Below are 20,059 nucleotides of genomic sequence, written 5' to 3' on the forward strand. Positions count from 1 at the left end.
TGTTTTGCTTATAAGTACCTATTTAGATTTTAATAATGCCAGTTTATGGAAAACAAATTAGATAATGTTATCAGAATTGGATGCGATTCTGCGGTAATTTAATTAAACGAACAGTAACGACACTTTATCATCATCATCATAGCGGAAATCTTTAACTTACCTTGGACGTTTAAATTTATTGTATTACAAGTCAGCGGTCATGAACGATCTTTGCCACTTGGTTTATTCACAGTAATTCTTAGAAAATGATCATATACCAAGTTAAGAGTTTAAAAATACAAGAAAACCGTAAGATCGACTATATTTGTAATTTATTGCCACACCTAAGCTGACATGAATCTTTTTGTCAAGTTCTTAACCATGCGGCTGTCTATAACGATACTTAATCATTGGTTCTGTTATCAATAAAACAAAATATTTAACACTTGAGATAATAATTTTGTCCTTAAATAATCCAAATTCTATTGGAGAGTACATACAATCAACATTGGAATTTATATTAAAATTCCATGGTTGCTTCTACAAGTTTTCGCTTGGTGTTTGCAAGTAGACCGTTATATATTTACACGTTGCAGGTCGCTCCTCTCAGCTTAGCAAAATGAAAGATAATTGTGATAAACGATAAGTTTGATTGAGCTACGAGCATATGCATTCGTCTGTGATTCTTCTGCGGGCGATTTAATTTCCACAATGCAATGCATTTAGTGCTTATTCATTAGCTACAGTCATTTTCACAAATTAGATGGATTAATCATTACTTCATGTCAGTTACATTCTACGGTTCTTTTTTAAGCTGGCCTGGAGATTATATTTTTTGTCAGTTTTTGCGGTAATGAAATTTTTTATCCGGGTTTCTTTTAATTAAATAACATCATACTTATTCAATTTCGTTACTTTTATTAATGGAGAAGATTAATCAATTTTTTTAGCATAATTGAATATCTTATGATGAGTTAATTTCTTGATGAGAGCATTATGATTTTTTTCATTTATGCAAACATCATGAAATTATAGAGGGTTGAGTACTTTTTATAAATGAGCAAAATTTTTTTCTTCCATTTATTTATGTCATAAAATTAGTTTTTATCTTGATTTAATATTCAGAACAGAATGAATGTTGATTAATTTTAACAAGGTACTTTGATAATATAATAATATGAAAATTCAATTATAATATTAAATTAAATTTTTTTTGTTATAGATAATTGTCAATTGAATTTCTCTGATGAATTAATTTTAATAAGATAAAAAGTAAAAAAATAAATTTGCCTTTGCTTTCAACCTTTCTATAATACTTGCTAATTTGTACTTTCCATTAATTAGTTTTCAATTTTACATGAAAGATTCTTTTTCAGACTTATTTTCATTTATAACTTGCATAAAATCTGATAAAAATCCGTATCTCGTTGACATTTATTTTATTTCTACAAATAAATCATACTTTATTCATAATTTTTTTGCTTTACGAATTTTTTTTCATCGTCAAACAAAAAGCAAAGTCTTCATTAATAACTGAAGCCGCTATATCTGGCGGAAATAATGAGATTGGTGTAACGGAGCTGACTACTTGCTTGCACTCAAATGAATGTGCAAATCTCAACGAACTTTCGTTTCAATATTCTCATTTTTTTTCTAATCTTTAACGACTTAACTGTCTTCTATATATCAGCAAAGAATAGCATAATATTGTGCCTATTACTCATATACCATTGATCTAAATAAGTAGGCGGACAAGAAATTGAAGAAGGCAGTTTCGCCCAACAGACACACGCCAATCTGTCGTCTCTTTTAAAGTCTAGTTTAATTGAATGCTATTAGTATTGATAGTAATGTAAAATAAAATGATTAGTTTTTTTCTTTTTTGAGTATCGACTTCTTATCACTGTAAAAGATGAAAATGAGCACACTAATATAATGTGGATCGACTTTGCCATCATGACATGGTACTACTTTCACCATTACCCTAACGGTAATTTTCCAATCTTAACTCAAACTAACACGTTGTCCTGCCTATCCTGTTTTATCACTTATCACTCCACATAAATTACTCTCATACTCACAATACATGTGACATTGTTTTAACTTCTCGTTTTACGATCTATTTCTACTGAACTTTGACATTTACTCAATAAATTGCTCCTCTATTCGTTAAGTTTTGACATCGAAACGAGTGGTACGATTTACGTATGGGAATCGATACCTGTCTTGCATTTCAATTGTTCTAGACATTTTATAGCATAAATTTGAATTATATCATCAGAACTGTTGTTGTTAATCTTTTCAATAGATGATAATTATTCAGTTGAAACAATAAATCTTTGATTATCTATTATTTTTTATTCATCATAAAATTATAATACAAAAATTTCAACAATATATTTTAATGTCTCGTATAATCATTATAAAAAATTTATGATAAATTTTCAATGAGTAAAGTTTTTAGATGTTATTCAGAACAATACTGATAGTGTGAGCTACAATTTAAATGATTGTTATGCATTGATAGTCTCATTCAGAAGTTGGAATTCATTCAATTAATTCTAGAAAATATTTAATAATTTTTGCAATACAAGATCGTTTCTTTATGACACTAAAGAAACATTTAATCGGTATTTCTGTACCTTTTTGCTGGAGCAATAAGCGAAATGCAATAATAAAGTAGAGCAATAGCGGGCGCCTAATCTTACAACTATCATGAAGGATAGCCGTATGTGCATTCGTTACGCGTTATTTATTTTGCTTAACATAAAATTTTAAATGCAATTCATTACTGATCTTATCAATATATCATAAATAATCATTGATTAATTATCCGTAAATATTAACGCTTACGATTTACTTTATTTTGTTGGAAAAAAATTATGTAGAACATGCAATTATAAGATTATTCCAGCTATGTTCAACTGATTTGGATTTTTCTTCGAGTTCCTTGATGTTGATGACGTTATTTTCTTTATTTCGATTGATGATTCATCTTTTATGAGTTTTAATCGCCCACCTAAACGAGCCGAAAGTCAAGGTTCAAAATAATATACCACAGAAATATTATTTGGAATGTTGTTAAAACATTTGCTTCATAAAAGTTAATGAAAAAATAATTATTTCATGTGAAACAGTTATTTAGTAAACCACTAGCTTCATTTTATAGTCTTGATAGTTTATTATAAGCACTAACTGTCCAAGAAATTCTAAAATATAGTTAAAATCATTTTTCATACTTCCATATTCACTGAGAAATAATAATTATAATTTTATAAACATTAAAATGATTTATTGACAACTGAAAAAAATTTTTTGTTTGAAAATAATGATAGTTCTATTTGTATAAATCATTATTTTTGATAAATAATGATAACAAACATCAACTCGGCATGTAGAAAAAAATATTACATTGCTGCAACAGACTTGGAATCTATTCTTACAACAATCTTAGCTATCATTGAATCTCCAGGCAAAATGAGTGGATGCAATATTTATTAGATTGAATGGAATTACGAGAAATCATAATCACAAATTCTCATTCTTTTAGACAAATGAAATTGAATATAAAACGACAACTTTCTAAGCCAAGATCATTCACAAACGCAAGATCATAGAGTTATCATTTTTTTCTAAGTGAAGGATTTAAGTAAGAAAGTTGAGTTATAACGAGTTGCATTGGCTGATTATTTAGCTTCTAAATCAGCATAGACATGATTCATATGTTGTTCTTAAATTAAAGGAGAAAGTTGTAGGATTATTCATGGTAAAGAATATTTTTTTCCTCCAACAGATCAGAAATCTGTTCCTGAGGTCTTAATTTCTGTTGTATCTAAAAAAAAAATCATTTTATAGCTACATCTTATTGTTGAGATAGTAATAATAGAATAAGAGTTGTCGATCGGCAATAATTATATAAATGTATTTTTAATAAAGATGATTTTGCTCATTTATTCATTACTTGTCATGCTTTTCCGGACTTCAATTGATCTGAGGAGACAGTGATTGTTTCATAATGGAACAAGATAGGATGAAGAGGTTGTACGTGACTCTGTACTATTATACATTAACATATCTCTATCAGTAACTGCTAGCATTATCTAAAAGGAGGCGTGAATGTTCAGCTGTGCAGAATCTCCCGATGTAATTTACGTCATTATAAATGAATATTCTGCTCAACAAGTTTTTGTGAGAATTTTAATTCTTCCTAATATTCAGGCTTCACGAATATTCCAATTTTGTCTTCTCTCACTTTTATCTTCTATGGAATTTTTTTTTTTTTGTAAAATATTTCACTGTTGAATCAATTCTACGTTACTTTTCCGGTTTTATCCTTTTTTTTTATTGATGAAAGTATAATCATACTATGTACTGCTGTGCAAAAAAACATTTAATCTCTATTAAATTTATTTTTTCTGATGTAAAAATATAGAATTAGTTTTAAAAAAAAATCATAGGGAGAGGGTTATGTTGTTGATATATATATTGAACTTGGTCTTGTTATTAGTCGAACATTCCTTTGGAATTTGTTGTTTTCAACAGGAGAGGCCGGATCAGAGTGAGGTGTTGAGGCACAATGAGACAACAAAACTTTCAAGGGTTCCGACACGAACTAAACCTTGTTTTTTTTTTTTTTTAGAAAGTATATTTAGCACATAAAAAATTATTATGTAGAGGAGAAGGTAGGATTATAGGTCACTTTTTGTTTTCCTTCAATTACACTTTACTCTGTTAAATTATCATCAATTGTCACGTTTCGAAGTTTCTGTTTATTGCCGAGAAATTATTTTTCAATATATTTGTGGGTTAGCTGATGAAAGATGCTCTGTGCTTGCATAATAAACAAATAGACCATATTAAAGACTGGACCATAATCCTACCTTCTCCTCTACCAGTATTATTAATGTTCCTTAGACATAAAAAAAAGCTTTAGTGTTGAAAATTCAAATTTACAATGAGGAAATTTATTTGGAAGCAATATTGTTTTTACCTAGAAGGGATGCTCTGCTTTAACTTTAGTATTGACAGTTTTTTAATAGTCACAATAGATAAAGAGTAATGCCAGTAGATATAATAGAATTGTAATTGAACATTTGGCTCAGAATTTAAATAAAAAATTTGGTAAAATCGCCCTAAAAACATTTTTAATAATTTTTTTATATTTTATTCCATCTAAAATATCATTTGACAACATTTTCTACATATTGGAACGCTGGAAAAATTTTTAAAACTAAAATTAAAGTGGAGCATCTTTAAGCACAATATGCTCCAAAAATTACTTAAAATATTTTCAAATTATTTATATCATTGTTCGGGATATGGAAATATCAATCTTCTTTTTTAGTCATTTAATAAGCTCTTTATTCAGAAGTAGTACATTATTGATTTTTTTAAAAATTATATTCAAGTAATCCATTAAAAATGATCTCTTCTACAGTGCATTGCATTATGGTTGGACGATGATATTTTTCTTTAAACTTCGCATTGATGGCTATCTGAAATAATACAAAATTTTTCTGATAGTCTTAAGAAGATTGAAATAGTAGAGAGAAGTACGTGGAATTTTAAATTTTACTCCAATAAATAGTAGTCTGTCGTTTCGAATACAAAAATAGCGATTGTTTAATTAGTATACATTACAACTTCTTCTTGTAAAGATTTTAATACATACTCCAATTGTAATATTTTATATTTATTTTCGCATAATTCAGAATTTTGATTCATGATACAATGTTTACACGAAAAGATTGTAATGTAACTAATTAAAAAGTTGCTATTTTTGTATCTGGATTTTTAGTTTAAATATTTTACGATAGATTCAAGGTAAATTCAAAATGCATATTCCAAAAAATTATTTTTAATATTTTTAAATTATAATTTACATTATTTACATGGACGTAAAAATATTGAAGGTACAGACTAGGAATGTAATATCTACAAATATTTCCTGTTAAGTCTACCAACAAAAAATCTGTAGTACCAACAGCTTAAAACTTTTTTTCGTGAGATAACGACCCAAAATTTTTGTCCAAATCAAATTCCTCACGAAACTCTGAAATTTTATTTTCTATCGTGTCATATTCCGATACTTCTAGTTTTGCTCACATATTTAAGCTGTGTATCATGAGGAATTTTTCATTGAATAATTAGCACCAACATTAATTCATTTATTCAAATCGTTATGTGGTACATAACAACTCAGGTCTTTTATTTATATCCAATTCATTGCTTTATCATTTCCGTATTAGTCATTTTCACGTCAAATAAACCGAATTATTTTTTACTTGTCGCCAACTGGTTATCACAATATAACCTGTTACATATATCAATACACATATTATGAATTCAAAAATAATTTTCACTTGGTGTCTTAATGTCTAATCAATTAAAACTCTATCTATTAGAAACTATTACATAGGTTATTGAATTCTAATTAGATAAATATTGGAGAATAATATACGTGAAAGTTGTTAGAAGATCAATCATAATCACGAATGATGTAGTTATATCATTATTCTCTCTCTCTCTCTCTCTCTCTCTCTTATCTTCTTCTTTCGTCTTATCTACAAGAATTCATTCATGATGCTAGTATGAGTGATGTGCACTGTTAACAACAAGGAGGCTATTGTTCCACAATGAGGTAAATGCAAGTGGCCCATATATGCCCTCAGACAACATTCCATTTGATTGTAACAATTTGTCAAGTATCCTTAAGTAGTGTAACGATCTTCTGTTTAAGCTGCTGTGAGATGCAGCGAGTCGTGAAATTCGACTTTTCTACTGATTCATCTTGCATTACGTGATGGTATAATTTATATGATAATAAAATAATTCAAGGTGATAAATTATCTAAACCATCCACTTGAACGAAAGTGTAGACTTAAACAAAAATTTTCTTCATTGTAATTAAAAATATAATAAAGCTCATGTTATAATCCAAAGATCACTTACGTCAGTGTAAAAAGATTAAATGCTCAATTAATTTTTGTAATAATTTTTTATAGTTAGGATTGAAAATAAACATGGTACTCTATTGTCTTGACTAGAGTAATTCGTTCCGTCTGGAATCAAGTCGTACCAATGGAAATGAATCGCTGAAACTCTCATCTCCGCTGGGGATAACGTCCACTCTTCCGTCCTGTTGGCATAGACCAGCCGTGATCGATGTAATGATGTTCATTGTCTGGTAATGAGCTTGGGAGGGGCAGGATGCTCTGTTATATGTGTCAATGCGTGCGAGTATTTGCACTAATGCGGTTCACAACATTAATGCTTTGTGGTTTTGCTTCCGCAAATCACTTCTAGAAATATCATCTTTATTTTCTATGTCAGTAGGATATTAAATTGACTGAATATATTTTTTTTCGTCAATGAAAAAGTGGAAATAGAGAACAGGTTATAGATTGAAATCTTCGATAGATAAATGTTTCGTTTAAAAATTTAGATAAAAACTTTCTCATTAGAATAAAAATAATTGAAAAATTTCCATCAACAGTCATTTAGCTCATTCCGTTATCAAAGAAAATTAATTTTTTCTTGTATACATTTGCAAATAAGCTGTGGGATTCGAGTTATGAGAATAAAAAAGTATGTCTTTATGCCATGCAATAAGACTAACGTATTGCTAAATTATTAAATTAACTCTTCATTATGTGGAAAATAATTTTTAGCGATGTATTCAGTAGATAAATTAACAAAAGTAGTTACTACGTTAATTTTTATTCTGATAGAAGAGTTCATTTAATAGTAATTAATAAATCAATTTGTGAACATTGATACACTTCAGAAGATAAATATTAACTTATTCTTTCATATTCTCCAATGATGATCTGCATATGCAAAACTCGTTGAATACCTGGTACATTGAGGAAACTAAGTCAATAAATGCAGTAATTACGTTTATTTACTACTTGTACAATATTTATCTCGAACCTCTGCTTCATATTTACATTAATTAATGTACTCAATAGATGATTACAGCTTTTCATCTTCAATTTAACGTATGTAAACTTTATATAAGCGTAAATTAAACCTATTTATGCAAATACAGATGCTATAAATTGAAGAGGATCATTTTTGCATATCATCTCCTTTACGACTATCTTAAATACTTTCAAAACGTATTTTTGTTACGTCCCGTTTTAACTGGCTCCCGATCTCATCCTTGGTTAAATAATTCGATAAAAAATTTATAAAAATGAATCAGAAAATTGTACGAGAAATATTACACATTTTATAAAAATCAATAAGACATTTTCTTATAAAAATCGCCATATTTCTCAACCTATTTTCCGATATATTTTTATCTATTGTAAAATAAGAACAAATAACAACTTTGGAAAATTAATAAATAAAGGACAAAGTTTATTAAAGATTGACAGCTATTAATTAAATAGGAAGAATACGTTCGGTCAACTCAAGTCTCAGTCAAAAACTAGAGATAAACAAACTGTCCCCTCATTGCTATAAACAATCTAATCGTCAAGCAATCGTCGTTAACTAACAAACTGTCGTTAGTCTAATAGTCATTAGATGGCGACATACAAATATTTTACAATATTTATAAAAATCTGTAAGAACTACTTGATCGTTTTTTTATCGGGATTCATAAGAAATTATTGAAAATATTCTGATCACTTTGTATAAGAATCTATAAACACGTTTTGTATCGGAATTTATCTTTTTGCCACAAAAAAAATCAGTTTAAACAAAAGGAAATAATGAAATATATTTAATAGAATTTGACATGTTTTAATAAGGAAATAATATTTATTGGATTATGCTTTCATCATCACATCGTCCAATGGGATGCAGTTTGATTCTGTAGGTGAAAAAGAAAACCGTTTCTATGGGATTCAGATGACTTCAATGGGGAAATAATACTTAAAATTACTTTTCAAATTTAAAAGTATTATGTGCTTATTGCTTCTTATAAAGTCTTGTTATCACTTCCACCAGTAGATTCTTTTTTCATCTTGTAATATTTGTCTGATACATTCTTATAAAACTCATTCAGAAATAAAAAAATATTATTTACCAATGATTTGTTATTGAAACTTATTATATTGTTCTTATTCATTCTTACATATACTTACAAAATTCACGAAAAGTTTTTTTACTCTCATAAATTCTGATTAATTCTTATTGAATGGTTATAAGATCATTTTTGGTCTTCCCATAGACCCGATACGTTTTTATTCATTCTTATAAATTGTGTATTGGAAACTGTCGAAAATCATAAGTTTTTATAGGCTTGTTTTACCAGGGATAGTTTAAGTTGCGAGAAAGACCTTCTCCAATTTGCTTGGGAGCGGAGACCTCGCTTTAGTTTCGTGGTGATTATGAGATGGATAAGTTAGAATACCAAAGCATTTATGAGATATGTCAGGATATTGATTTTTCTAACATAAAATATGCATTCTCACACACTCGACAACACCAAGGTCTGAAGAACAAGCAAATAGGTTGTCAATAAAGAAAATTACTTACGTTGATTTTTGATTTGCTGACACAGATGACGTTTATTGATTGAATAAATATGATGAGTGAATAGTTACAAAGTTCTTTTTAATTACAAATTTTCTAAGTGTTCAAGTTACAGAAATTTACTAAGTTTTACTCACAAGTACTGTTCGTAAACCAGTAAGTCGTGTGGAAGCCGAGCAAGGCTTGATCAACAAGGGTTGGTTGTTGGATTCAGACTACATATTTGCTCAGTTTTCGCACATCTTTTATACTAAATTCTTTCCTTTTTCTTCCTTCTAGATACATTGACCTTATTTTGCCATACCTTTGGCCTATTTTATCCTGTCTTCTCAGATATCTCTTTGTGGCTGTTACCCTCTCTTAGATATCCCCCAATAAATATTCCCTTTCTTTATGTCTGATAAATATTTCTCTCATCTTACGTATGCTCCTTACCTCCTAGGAAAACATTCCTCAATAGTCATTTCCCTCTCTTCTGTTCTAACATTCTCAATGAAGATTACCCTCTCTTTGTAGCAAAACAACCCTCAACAAGTGTTACCCTCTCTACTCGGATATTTCTCGATCAACGTATCTTATACCATTCATTCTTTCTATTGCTTAATCAATTCTAGGCAAAATATTCAAATCATAACAATTTTATATTTGTATTTAAAAATATTCTATACTCAGAGAACAATTTATTTAAATCCAAGAAAATTCATGAATATTTAATAAATCTATTTTTTGATCAGGAAAATATATTTCTATCGGAAATATTTAATTATTTAAAATTTGAATTAATAAATGCTTTACTTGATACGTTTCTAAGTTTGGATATTTTATATAACAATTTTATATAACTTCATTGATTTTAATTGAAAGTTAGAAAATTAATTAAACAAGTTCCAATGGGTGTCAGTGAAGAACGAATTAAATTTGTCACGTAGTGAAAATGATCAACAAATACTACATCATTTGGTATGATTTACAGCATAAAAATAGTCTGCATTGTTATATTAATTAACAATAAAAAAAACTTTAATCTTCACCCAACCATGAATTTATTCTCGCTTGAAGAGATAAACAATTAATCATCAGCTATAAGCTATTGTTCACTAATAAACAAATAATTTATTAATCATTAATAAATTCTGATCAGTTAAATAAATATTATTATCAACGTGCGAAATCCATAAGCACACATAAACATGGAGAAATTCTTATCACGTCCCGTATCTGGCTAGCAGTCTCATAGTTTGAGTTGCAAGAAAGACCTTCTCCAACTTGCTTGGGAGCGGAGACCTTGCTTTAGTTTCGTGGTAATTATGAGATGGATAAGTTAGAATACTAAAATATTTACGAGATATGTCAGGATATTGATTTTCTACGATAAAAGATGCATTTTCACGCACTAGACAACATCAAGGTCCGAAGAACAAGTAGATAGGTTGTAAATGAATAAGTTACTTACTAATTTACTAAGTTTTACTTACAAGTACTGTTCTTAAGCTAGTAAGTCGTGGCTTGACCAACAAGAGTCAGATGTTGAAATCAGACTACGATTTTTGCTCAGTTTTTGCACATCTTTTATACCAAATCCTTGCCTGTACATTGAACTTATTTCGCTATATTCTTTGGCTATTTTACCCTCTCTTCTCAGATATTATCTCAGTAACCGTTACCTTCAATAAATTTTCCCCTTTTTAGATATCTTTCAATAGATGTTATTCTTTCTGTGCACCTGACAAAAATATCTTTTTACTTCACGCATGCTCCTTTCATCCAAGAAAACCATCCCTCAAGAGTCATTTAATCACCCGGTCAACGTATCTTATATACAATTTAACCTTTTATCCTTTATTATACAATTTATCCTTTTTATTGCTAAATCAATACAAGGCAAAAATAAAACTTTGATCATAACATTCTCATAATTCTTTTTAACGCCTCTTTTATGAGTTGATTATCTGAAGAATACCTTGGAAAACTGTGAACAACCTTCAGATATTTGTTTTATGGTTTGTCATATGAGCTATATATTTTTATCAATATTTAATTGATGTTGAGTAGATCAAGTAAATAGAACAAACTAATAAAGGTTGAATATAAATGTAAGAATTTGAATATATCTTAACTAAATAAGCAAATATTCAGTATGTGGAAGAAGAAATTGATTGAAAAAAGAAATAATAATACAAGATGATTAACGCAAATCACCTTTTTATGCATACAAGTATGAACTTTGGAAAAAATCAACCAGATGTAAACAGAAAAGACATATACTAAGCTAATTCAAATAGCTCATCGAGTTGGTTTATGCATAATATAATATTATTTACAATCCTTTCATTCCTGTGAACAGTTGAACACAAAAAAAATTGTCAAGGCTGATTAAAATAAAAGAAAAAAAGAAAAAGAAATGTACCAACACAATTAAACTGAGGGAAATGATCTTATTGAAGAATAAAATTCATTGGTCAGACTGTAAGACCAGTATAATTATGTAATTGAGTTTCAACTTTAGGATTCCGGTTTGAAGTTATTAAAAGTGAGAGTATACAAGCATACACAATTTAATCGAGGGTATTGAGACGCGCGACCGGAAGATTCGCGTTAATTAAATGAAGCATTCATTCATTTATATCCACATTTATATTTATTTCTTCTGTCTGGGAGATTCTTTTAATAAACATCAGTTAAACTCGAATGATACTTAATCTCTCTCACATACTATGACAAAAAATACATCATTCTTCAATTGAATAATAATTTTCATTTATAAATAATTAACCAACATTCTCATGTACATATAACGCATTTATAATTCATTATTATACACTAAGAAAGAGTTCATCGATCGTTGAGATATCTTTGAATGAATAGTGTTAGCATCATTTAATTTCAATCATGAATAGTTCGTTGTCCTTTCTCTCGTTTTTTCCCTCCTCATCGTATAATTTATTTTTTGAGCAAAAATTATCTCGAGATTATATACCGAAGAGAGTAGTCTCTGCAAGGTCGTGGGCCAAGGAGGACGAGCTGACGTTTACTCTTAAATCGGATTTTGAATTCCAAGGGTCGATTTCATTCATTGGTGAATTATGCTTCTTGATTATAGTTCTCGTTTATTTGATTCAAATCAGAACTTAATTTCTCAGCTTGTTATACATGGTACTAGTCTTAAGAGGTCTAAAAAATGATTAAAGACATGAAAATATGTATATATATATATATTTTTGTTGCAGTTACCTGCAGTCTCACCTGGATCTGTATCAGCTTTAGTTGCCCCAGTGCTTCTGAAATACCGTGTATGTCGACCGAGATTGCTTTTGGCTGGTTCGAGAGCTGAGGTTGATCCAGCAGCTGATGTTGCTTTGCTTCACGGTGAAGTTTTACTTATTGAGGATGCAGCAAAGCAGTACAATCCTATTGGAGGTAAAAATAATTTATTACTAATTTATGCGCCTCTCTACTTGATCCAATCATCTGATTATTTTTAATTACAGATACAGACAGGAGGTATAGAGCTACAGAGAAACTTCTCCATGTTGAAGAAGAGTACAGAGAAGTCTTGTGTAGTGCTAAAGAATTATATGCACGTCCATTAGCAAGAAATCATCCTAACTATCATGATGTGATTTTTGAACCTCTAGCTGATCTAGCAATTGTTAGTGAAGATCTCTGCGATAGAGTGAGTATTTTAATCATAACATTGTTGTCGGTATGACGGTTTTACAGGCCGTCATTCAACTTATCAGCTGTTGGAGAAAGCTGTTTCTAGATGGTAGCACTATACAACTAATATTTTAGTTTGCTCAATACATCATCGAGGGCGTAAGCTTGATGATTACTGCGCGTTGTAATTGCTGATGCTTAGTCAGTGTTCTGTAATAATATTTGAATTTATTGAAATTTATTTTTTCAACTATTTTTGCTTTTTGGAGAAGTCATGTTAAGTTGAAGTTCAGAGTGAAAAATATTTCATCAGGTAGAATGACGAAGACAAATATAGTTGCTGGTGCGTTAACATAAAGAACTGATTCCTTAGGGAAAAGAAGAAGGAAAGAGGATTAACATGCCGAGATGAGTGATGATGGTGGTTAGCACCCTCATAAATATTTACTTTACAAGTCGCCGAAGAGTCGAACGACTGGATCAGATCGTAAAATTAAAAAGGTTCGCGCTCCTGTGTGCTGGAGCATTAAATTTGTATCAAGCATACAGACATTCTTATTTTGAATTTTATTTACAGTATTCGTTAAAAATAACTGTATAATTTTATTTCTTCTTAAATTTAGCATCAAATAATTTATTTTAACATATGTCTTGATGCAGTTTTATAATATTTACATTGACATCATTTTTTTCATTAATTACGTAATTTTTTTTTTTTGAAGAGTAAAGAAAGATAAATAATGTAAAATTTCAAAACATCACAACGTTTTAATATTATTATCAACTTATTTATTTAACATCACATAAATATTTGAATTCTCAGGAGGTGCAGCAGTAGACAATTTTTTGTGCAAAAATTTTTTTTTTCATCCTAAATTTATAAGATAGTTCTGTTGAAAAACATTCGTATTTCAAGACAATCATGAATATTAATACAAGTGGGAGGTAAACAAATAAAATACAGGCAAGATTTGTCAAATATGCATGAGATATGCTCGTTCATAAATATTTTCCCCAAGACATTCATTTATAAAAGTGCTTAGAAAATCATTTTGAAACTTTTATACTTGATGACCCTTCAGTATCTTTTTTTTTTGAAGCCACCACTTTATCAAAAGACTGCAAAACACTTTACATTAGTTAATAGATTTTTTTTGTACATTCCTAGCATAATTCCATATAATTCCGAATGGTAAAATGAACTTTATTACATACTGCCCTACTTAATACTTCTTCTCCAAGATCATTTATTTCGCATTAGTATCCATAGCGTCAAGTAATTTTGATTAGATTTTTAAAAGCCATTCATACCTGATCCAATTTTCTTACTTCATATGGTCATTTACTGTCGATCAGACACTTTTAACATTGACTCTAAAAATACATATATATCTTCTTCTGATTTCATTTTTTTCTCTGTAAAATTGCACTCTTTTTTATAATGATCAATATCAATTGCGTCAATATCTCAACGAGATTCTTGAGATTGGTTCAGTAGAGAAACCACAAATTCGTGCAAGAACTCGAGTAAGTGGTATAAGAAATTTCTCAGTAAACAAAACAAAAAAAATATAAAAATCTAAGTGGAATGCTCTCTTGGCAAAGCGAAAGAAGACACCTTAAGGTTGCAAGTTAACCACAACGTCCTTCAAGAGACAACAATCTTCTTCTCATAAATTCGGAAATATTGCCCACAAAATTACTTTACTAGCAGCAGTAAAGTTAATTAACAAATGCTCGTTTCAAGTATTTTTTTTCATTAACATTATTTACTTAAAAAAATAACTACTTCTTTTAGATATTTATTTGACACTAAATCACTTGGTTTGCTGTGGCTCCAAGCATGCAATCATCAGTATTTACACGCTACAGATAGATTTGTAGTCTTTTATTATCCTTCAAGAGCTTAACTAGTTGATTGACTTGAAGAGAAGTAAATAAGTGCGAACTTAAACAAAATAATGAAGGATTTGTAAGAGACATTTTAAAAATAGATAAGTACTCAAACGCTAAGCTCTTTTGCAATGGACGACGACTTGGCTGGTTCTTGATCGTAAATTATGTTTTTGCACCTGGCAAAACTCGACTCACTTGTTCGTCACTGATGCATAAGGTTTAGTTGTTCTGTGTATATAGAGGAAACTGGTGTTAGTTCATATGGGGATGTAGTAAGTTTTGATGAGACGATCTTGAACCTAATGTGATAGTACGTAAGTTGAGAACACGCAGTACGAGTGGACGTGCATGATAGTGTCATATCCGTAGACGGAAATGTGAAAGCCATGTGAAACCATCTTGACTCGGATGCATTTAATGCATTTGTCAAGTTTATACTATTATAGATCTCTGTACGCATTCTCTAGAAACTCATTTGATAAATTAGTTTAATTATTTTATGTATTATCTTCTATTGACTCTTGTTGGAAACTGGTGCTGTAGAGAGAATGAGTTATTGAGATTTTTCAATGATTAATTGTCAGCGTAGCACTTTTTTTTTTTTAAAATCTTATTTATTGTACAAAATACAAGTTTTTGCATCTTTAAAAATGTTTCATTGAAAAAATTTTTCCTCAAATCATTAAGATAAATGACCATAATTTCATCAATGTATATAATTTTGTTTTTACATTCAAAAATAAAGTCAAGATCAGGTTTCATACGTTTACTAAATTATGGTCATTTAACTTAACATATTCTTAATAATTTGTTCTTTTTTGATAGTAAGAAGAAGAAAAAAATCACAAACCAACCAAAAAAATCAGTGTATTATTATATTTGTCTTCATGAAATGATCGGTGAAAGTTTTTTTCATTCAATAATTGGTTGACAATTCAAAATTTTCACTTTACAATATTAATTAGTCATTTAAATAATTGACGTTAACGATAGAAAATAAATTTATCAAACTTTTTATTTGGTATTCAATCAGAAATCATTGAATAAATTTATACTGATGGAAGAGTAGGTAAATGTGGTATCAAGATGAATATAATTTTCGACTAAAAAATAAAGAGACGAGAAATTGATGAAAACACTCGTCTCGTCCAGCGATGCGTGATAATTTTAGCCACGATTTCCGTGCGAAAGAACATTCTCCTGAGTGATATCGTCCTCATCATGTGAAGCGTCCGGGCGTTTCGTCCATCGATTCACCACAGAATAAAACGATCCTATAAAAAAGTGGCTTGCAGGCATGTCTGCACATTAATCAACAAGATCTCCGGATGTTCACTCTTGTTTTAGCGTCGGGACGCCTTTTTCAACGAGCTCCCTGTATTTCCCACCGTCGCGGTGCGCTTTTATCACATGAGGAGAAAGTCCAAGTCTCCAGTAAGTCTATGGGGAGCAGTCACCTCATTCGCACGTCCCTACATACTCTTACTGTATGTCTATATGTACTTTCGTCTCTTGTGTTTGTTCATTTCACATGAGAGTTCTTTTTTTCAATAACTTTGAAAAAACATCTTGTCTTTCTTACTTACCTATTTACGTGTGAAGTAAGAGTACGTACGAGATTCATTAAATCTCAAAAAAAAAAAAAATCAAGGACTTTCAGTATTATTTACTGCTAGTTATCAATTCAATATAAATATAATGATTCATATAACTACTCATTTTTTTCTCTCGTTCTAACACTTTCTCTGAGCTGATTACAAGCCCTGGCGATTTTGAGTGGAATTAATCGAACGCGAGAGGTCATGGCGGTCTTTTTACAAGGTCAATGAGAGAGTTAAATTGCACTTGACGACTTTTTAAAAATGAATCCACTTTCTCTTGATATTCATAAAGATACATGCATATTTTAAATGGCCTGTCGGTAATGTATAATTATAATTATACTAAATGCTCTGGATCAATTTTTTATTATCGATAATAACATCAATAATCGTCAAATCAATTTATTTGTTCCTATGAATGTCAGATATTTATTCATTCAAATAACGACTCTATTTATAAAAACAATAGTTATTAATTTTTTCGTGAAACATTAATGCGTAGCCACTGCTTTTGGTAATTGATGATCATTAAATTAAGTACTCACTTCCTGCTCAAGCTCGTTATAAATTAATTTTTTATATTCAAACGTTCATTTTTCGTTTTAAAAGCCATTTTAGCGAATAGTTTTTTTTTTTTGAAATTGTTTCAACATCTTTTTTCTTTTTACTTTTTAAATTTTACTTTTCAACCTGATAATGATTTTAGTGATAGTTGTACTTTTACTGATTGAAAATATCTTTCATGTCTCTTCAGTACTTTCAAGTAGTAAAAACACTTATGTCGTTCGCCTACAAATGTTGTAAAACATCACTTTTGAATCAATCATTTTGTTTCAAAAAGAAAATATTTTATAATAAATTTTCACCACTCCAAAGTTAAATAATTGATTAAAGTAAATCTTGACATTTACATATTTATTTGATGAGAAAAAAGAAAAAAAAATTTCTAAAAATACTTTCATTTTTTATTCATATGTCTTGAATGACTACTCAATTTTTTTTCCAAATCATCCTATTAAGTAACAGCTAACTAACTTATTCTATTCAAAAACAATCATTTTCATTTCTATCTCATTTTATTCATTCATCTATTTATTAAACTGTTTTTCAAATTAAATAAATTTATTATTCTGTTATTTATCAATCAGTGTAGATATAATATCATCAATCAGAGCTATTTGAAGAATGTCATTTATAACAATAATATCATTAAATTAAATACCCTGATAAAAACACTTAAACAAACTGCACTATCACATAATAGCGATTTTATTGCTCCAATAAATTGACCTACTCTACAGTAACATACTCAAACCTCATGTGTCTAAAGATTGGTGTATATACCGGAATACTGATCGATAAGAAACTCGATGCTTTGGAATGCATAGTCGGATTATATTAGTTATCACTTAGATTTGATGTACATAATGAAATAGTTTGAATGCCATATATTATTATCATAGCAGTAATTCTACCTTCAAACTGGTATGTCTTTATAACAACTATGCACACGTGTTTATTTCAGAAATTTACCTACGATCCATAATTCGAATGCTTGATTAAATTTTACAAAGTGGAAAGAATAGAGTAAAAAATACGGTGATATAATATGGGATTGTGCACGCCTACTAGAGACTTGATCTTTTGCTTCACTTTGGTAACGCCTACATACGTGACGACCTTCTTACTGTCTCAGCAGAACAAGTGACCTCTCTCTTAGTAATTAACATCAATAACAAGTGTAATGATCTCGACTTATTTTATTTTTTTTTTCAGAATACAAAAAATGGATAAATCACATTTTTAGTAGATTTTAATCACTAGACATATATATTTCTCATTAAATATTTGACAGTCACTTTATTTATTTGAATGTAGTGTTAACTGGAAGCGATTAATGGCATTGTTATGAGCTATTCAATCATCATTTATCCGTTTAATCCGTTGAATCTTCCTAGAATTTTCAATCACATTCATCGAATAGCCAAGGTATCTTGAATGATTTAAATAAATTTAACAATTTAGTTAGAAGGTATTGAATATGAAAGGCTAGACAGTTATTATCATTTATTGGTCCATGTTGATGGTAAATCATGTCTCCAAGTGAAGGTTGAAGCTTCATAAAAAAAAGAAATAGTTAAAGTTTGTTACAGTGACAAACGACTTCTCGAAGATTGAATTTGAAAGATCGTCCCTATAATTTGAATATCAGCCAGACGAATTTGCAAATCTCTGATTAGTTAAACTCAACTCTGTGCAGTTGGAATATATTAGCTATGTATAGCTCGTGGTAGGTATAAGAGCTCGATTATAATTTATAACACCAGTACATATGGCGTTATAGGTTGAAATGCGAGACCATAGAGTGCCCATGAAATGCGATAGGAACTTTATTTACGACTAATTTCCGTTATCGTCGATTATAGTCGCACTGCAGCAACGCCTGCTTGATTACTTCGCTCGATCCTCTCTATATTCTATTGCATTATGGAGCATCGATTACATCGTTGTGAAATAGTGGAAATTGATTAGAAATTATTTCATTTTACATTTTTAATGACCATCTTTCAAATGGATTTGTATTTTTAATTGATACCAGTTAAATAGCTAACGGTTCATAAAGAGTCTAGATGAAATGATTTAGTTTTGAAGAATTTTCCTTTATAATTTGAAAGATGATAATGATGATGAGCTTAGGGATCCTACTTTTAGTGTCATACTTATCAGATTAAAGAAACCGCTATGTTATTTTACATTTGAAATGAGTTATTATTTTTAATATGTTTGATTTTAAAATTGTTTAAAAATTTTATAAGTTTAAATTAACTGTGGGTGATGAAAAAAAATTGCTTTCATCAATTTCTTTCATTGATGCACTTTGAGTTATTTATATAAATAATTTAATGAAGCTATTTGTATAACTAAATTAATTTGAATACCGATGAAAAAATTCTAGATCCAATAAGAAAATTAATTGAGTTAAATAAATCATTTTTTTTTTCATTCTTCTTTATTTTATTGAATGAAATCTTTTATCAGTATACTTAAATATTCAATAGTGAGATGATAAATCTAATTAACCTAATAAATATCTATTGATTCACAATGTAAATAATTAATTCAATAAATCAATTTCTGATAAAATCCATTGCTCAATTCAATAATTCTTCTTCGAGTGAATAAATAAAATCTTTTAAAATGGTTTTGTTGAAAAAATTTTCTCATGAAAAAAATGTAGCTAGGAAAGATAATTTCCTTTTAAATTCCAACTTCTAGATATACATAACAAGATATTGTACTCAGAGTACATTTTGATGTTTGGAAAAAAAAAATAATATATGGATAATTAAAATATAACATAGCTGTGTTATTGATGAAACTGTCAATTCTTCGAATGGAACGGTATCAATCTAAATCCAACTAAGTTGATTGACTTTTTA

The 20,059-nt window shown here is 29.2% G+C and overlaps 1 protein-coding gene across 2 annotated transcripts in view; it reads left to right on the forward strand.

The window, feature by feature from the left end:
- The window catches only part of LOC118070970 (rho GTPase-activating protein 20-like), a 119,973-nt gene that overhangs the window by 21,281 nt on the left and 78,633 nt on the right, over positions 1-20,059 (forward strand). For both annotated transcript variants that reach the window (XM_035089883.1, XM_035089884.1), the window contains exons 4-5: positions 12,693-12,882; positions 12,954-13,138. In XM_035089883.1, the coding sequence (XP_034945774.1) occupies positions 12,693-12,882; positions 12,954-13,138 (375 nt within the window). The remainder of the gene's footprint in view (positions 1-12,692; positions 12,883-12,953; positions 13,139-20,059) is intronic.

Source organism: Chelonus insularis, unplaced genomic scaffold (assembly GCF_013357705.1).
Source record: "Chelonus insularis isolate UGA/USDA-ARS -01 unplaced genomic scaffold, ASM1335770v1 contig_70_pilon, whole genome shotgun sequence".
NCBI lineage: Eukaryota > Metazoa > Arthropoda > Insecta > Hymenoptera > Braconidae > Chelonus > Chelonus insularis.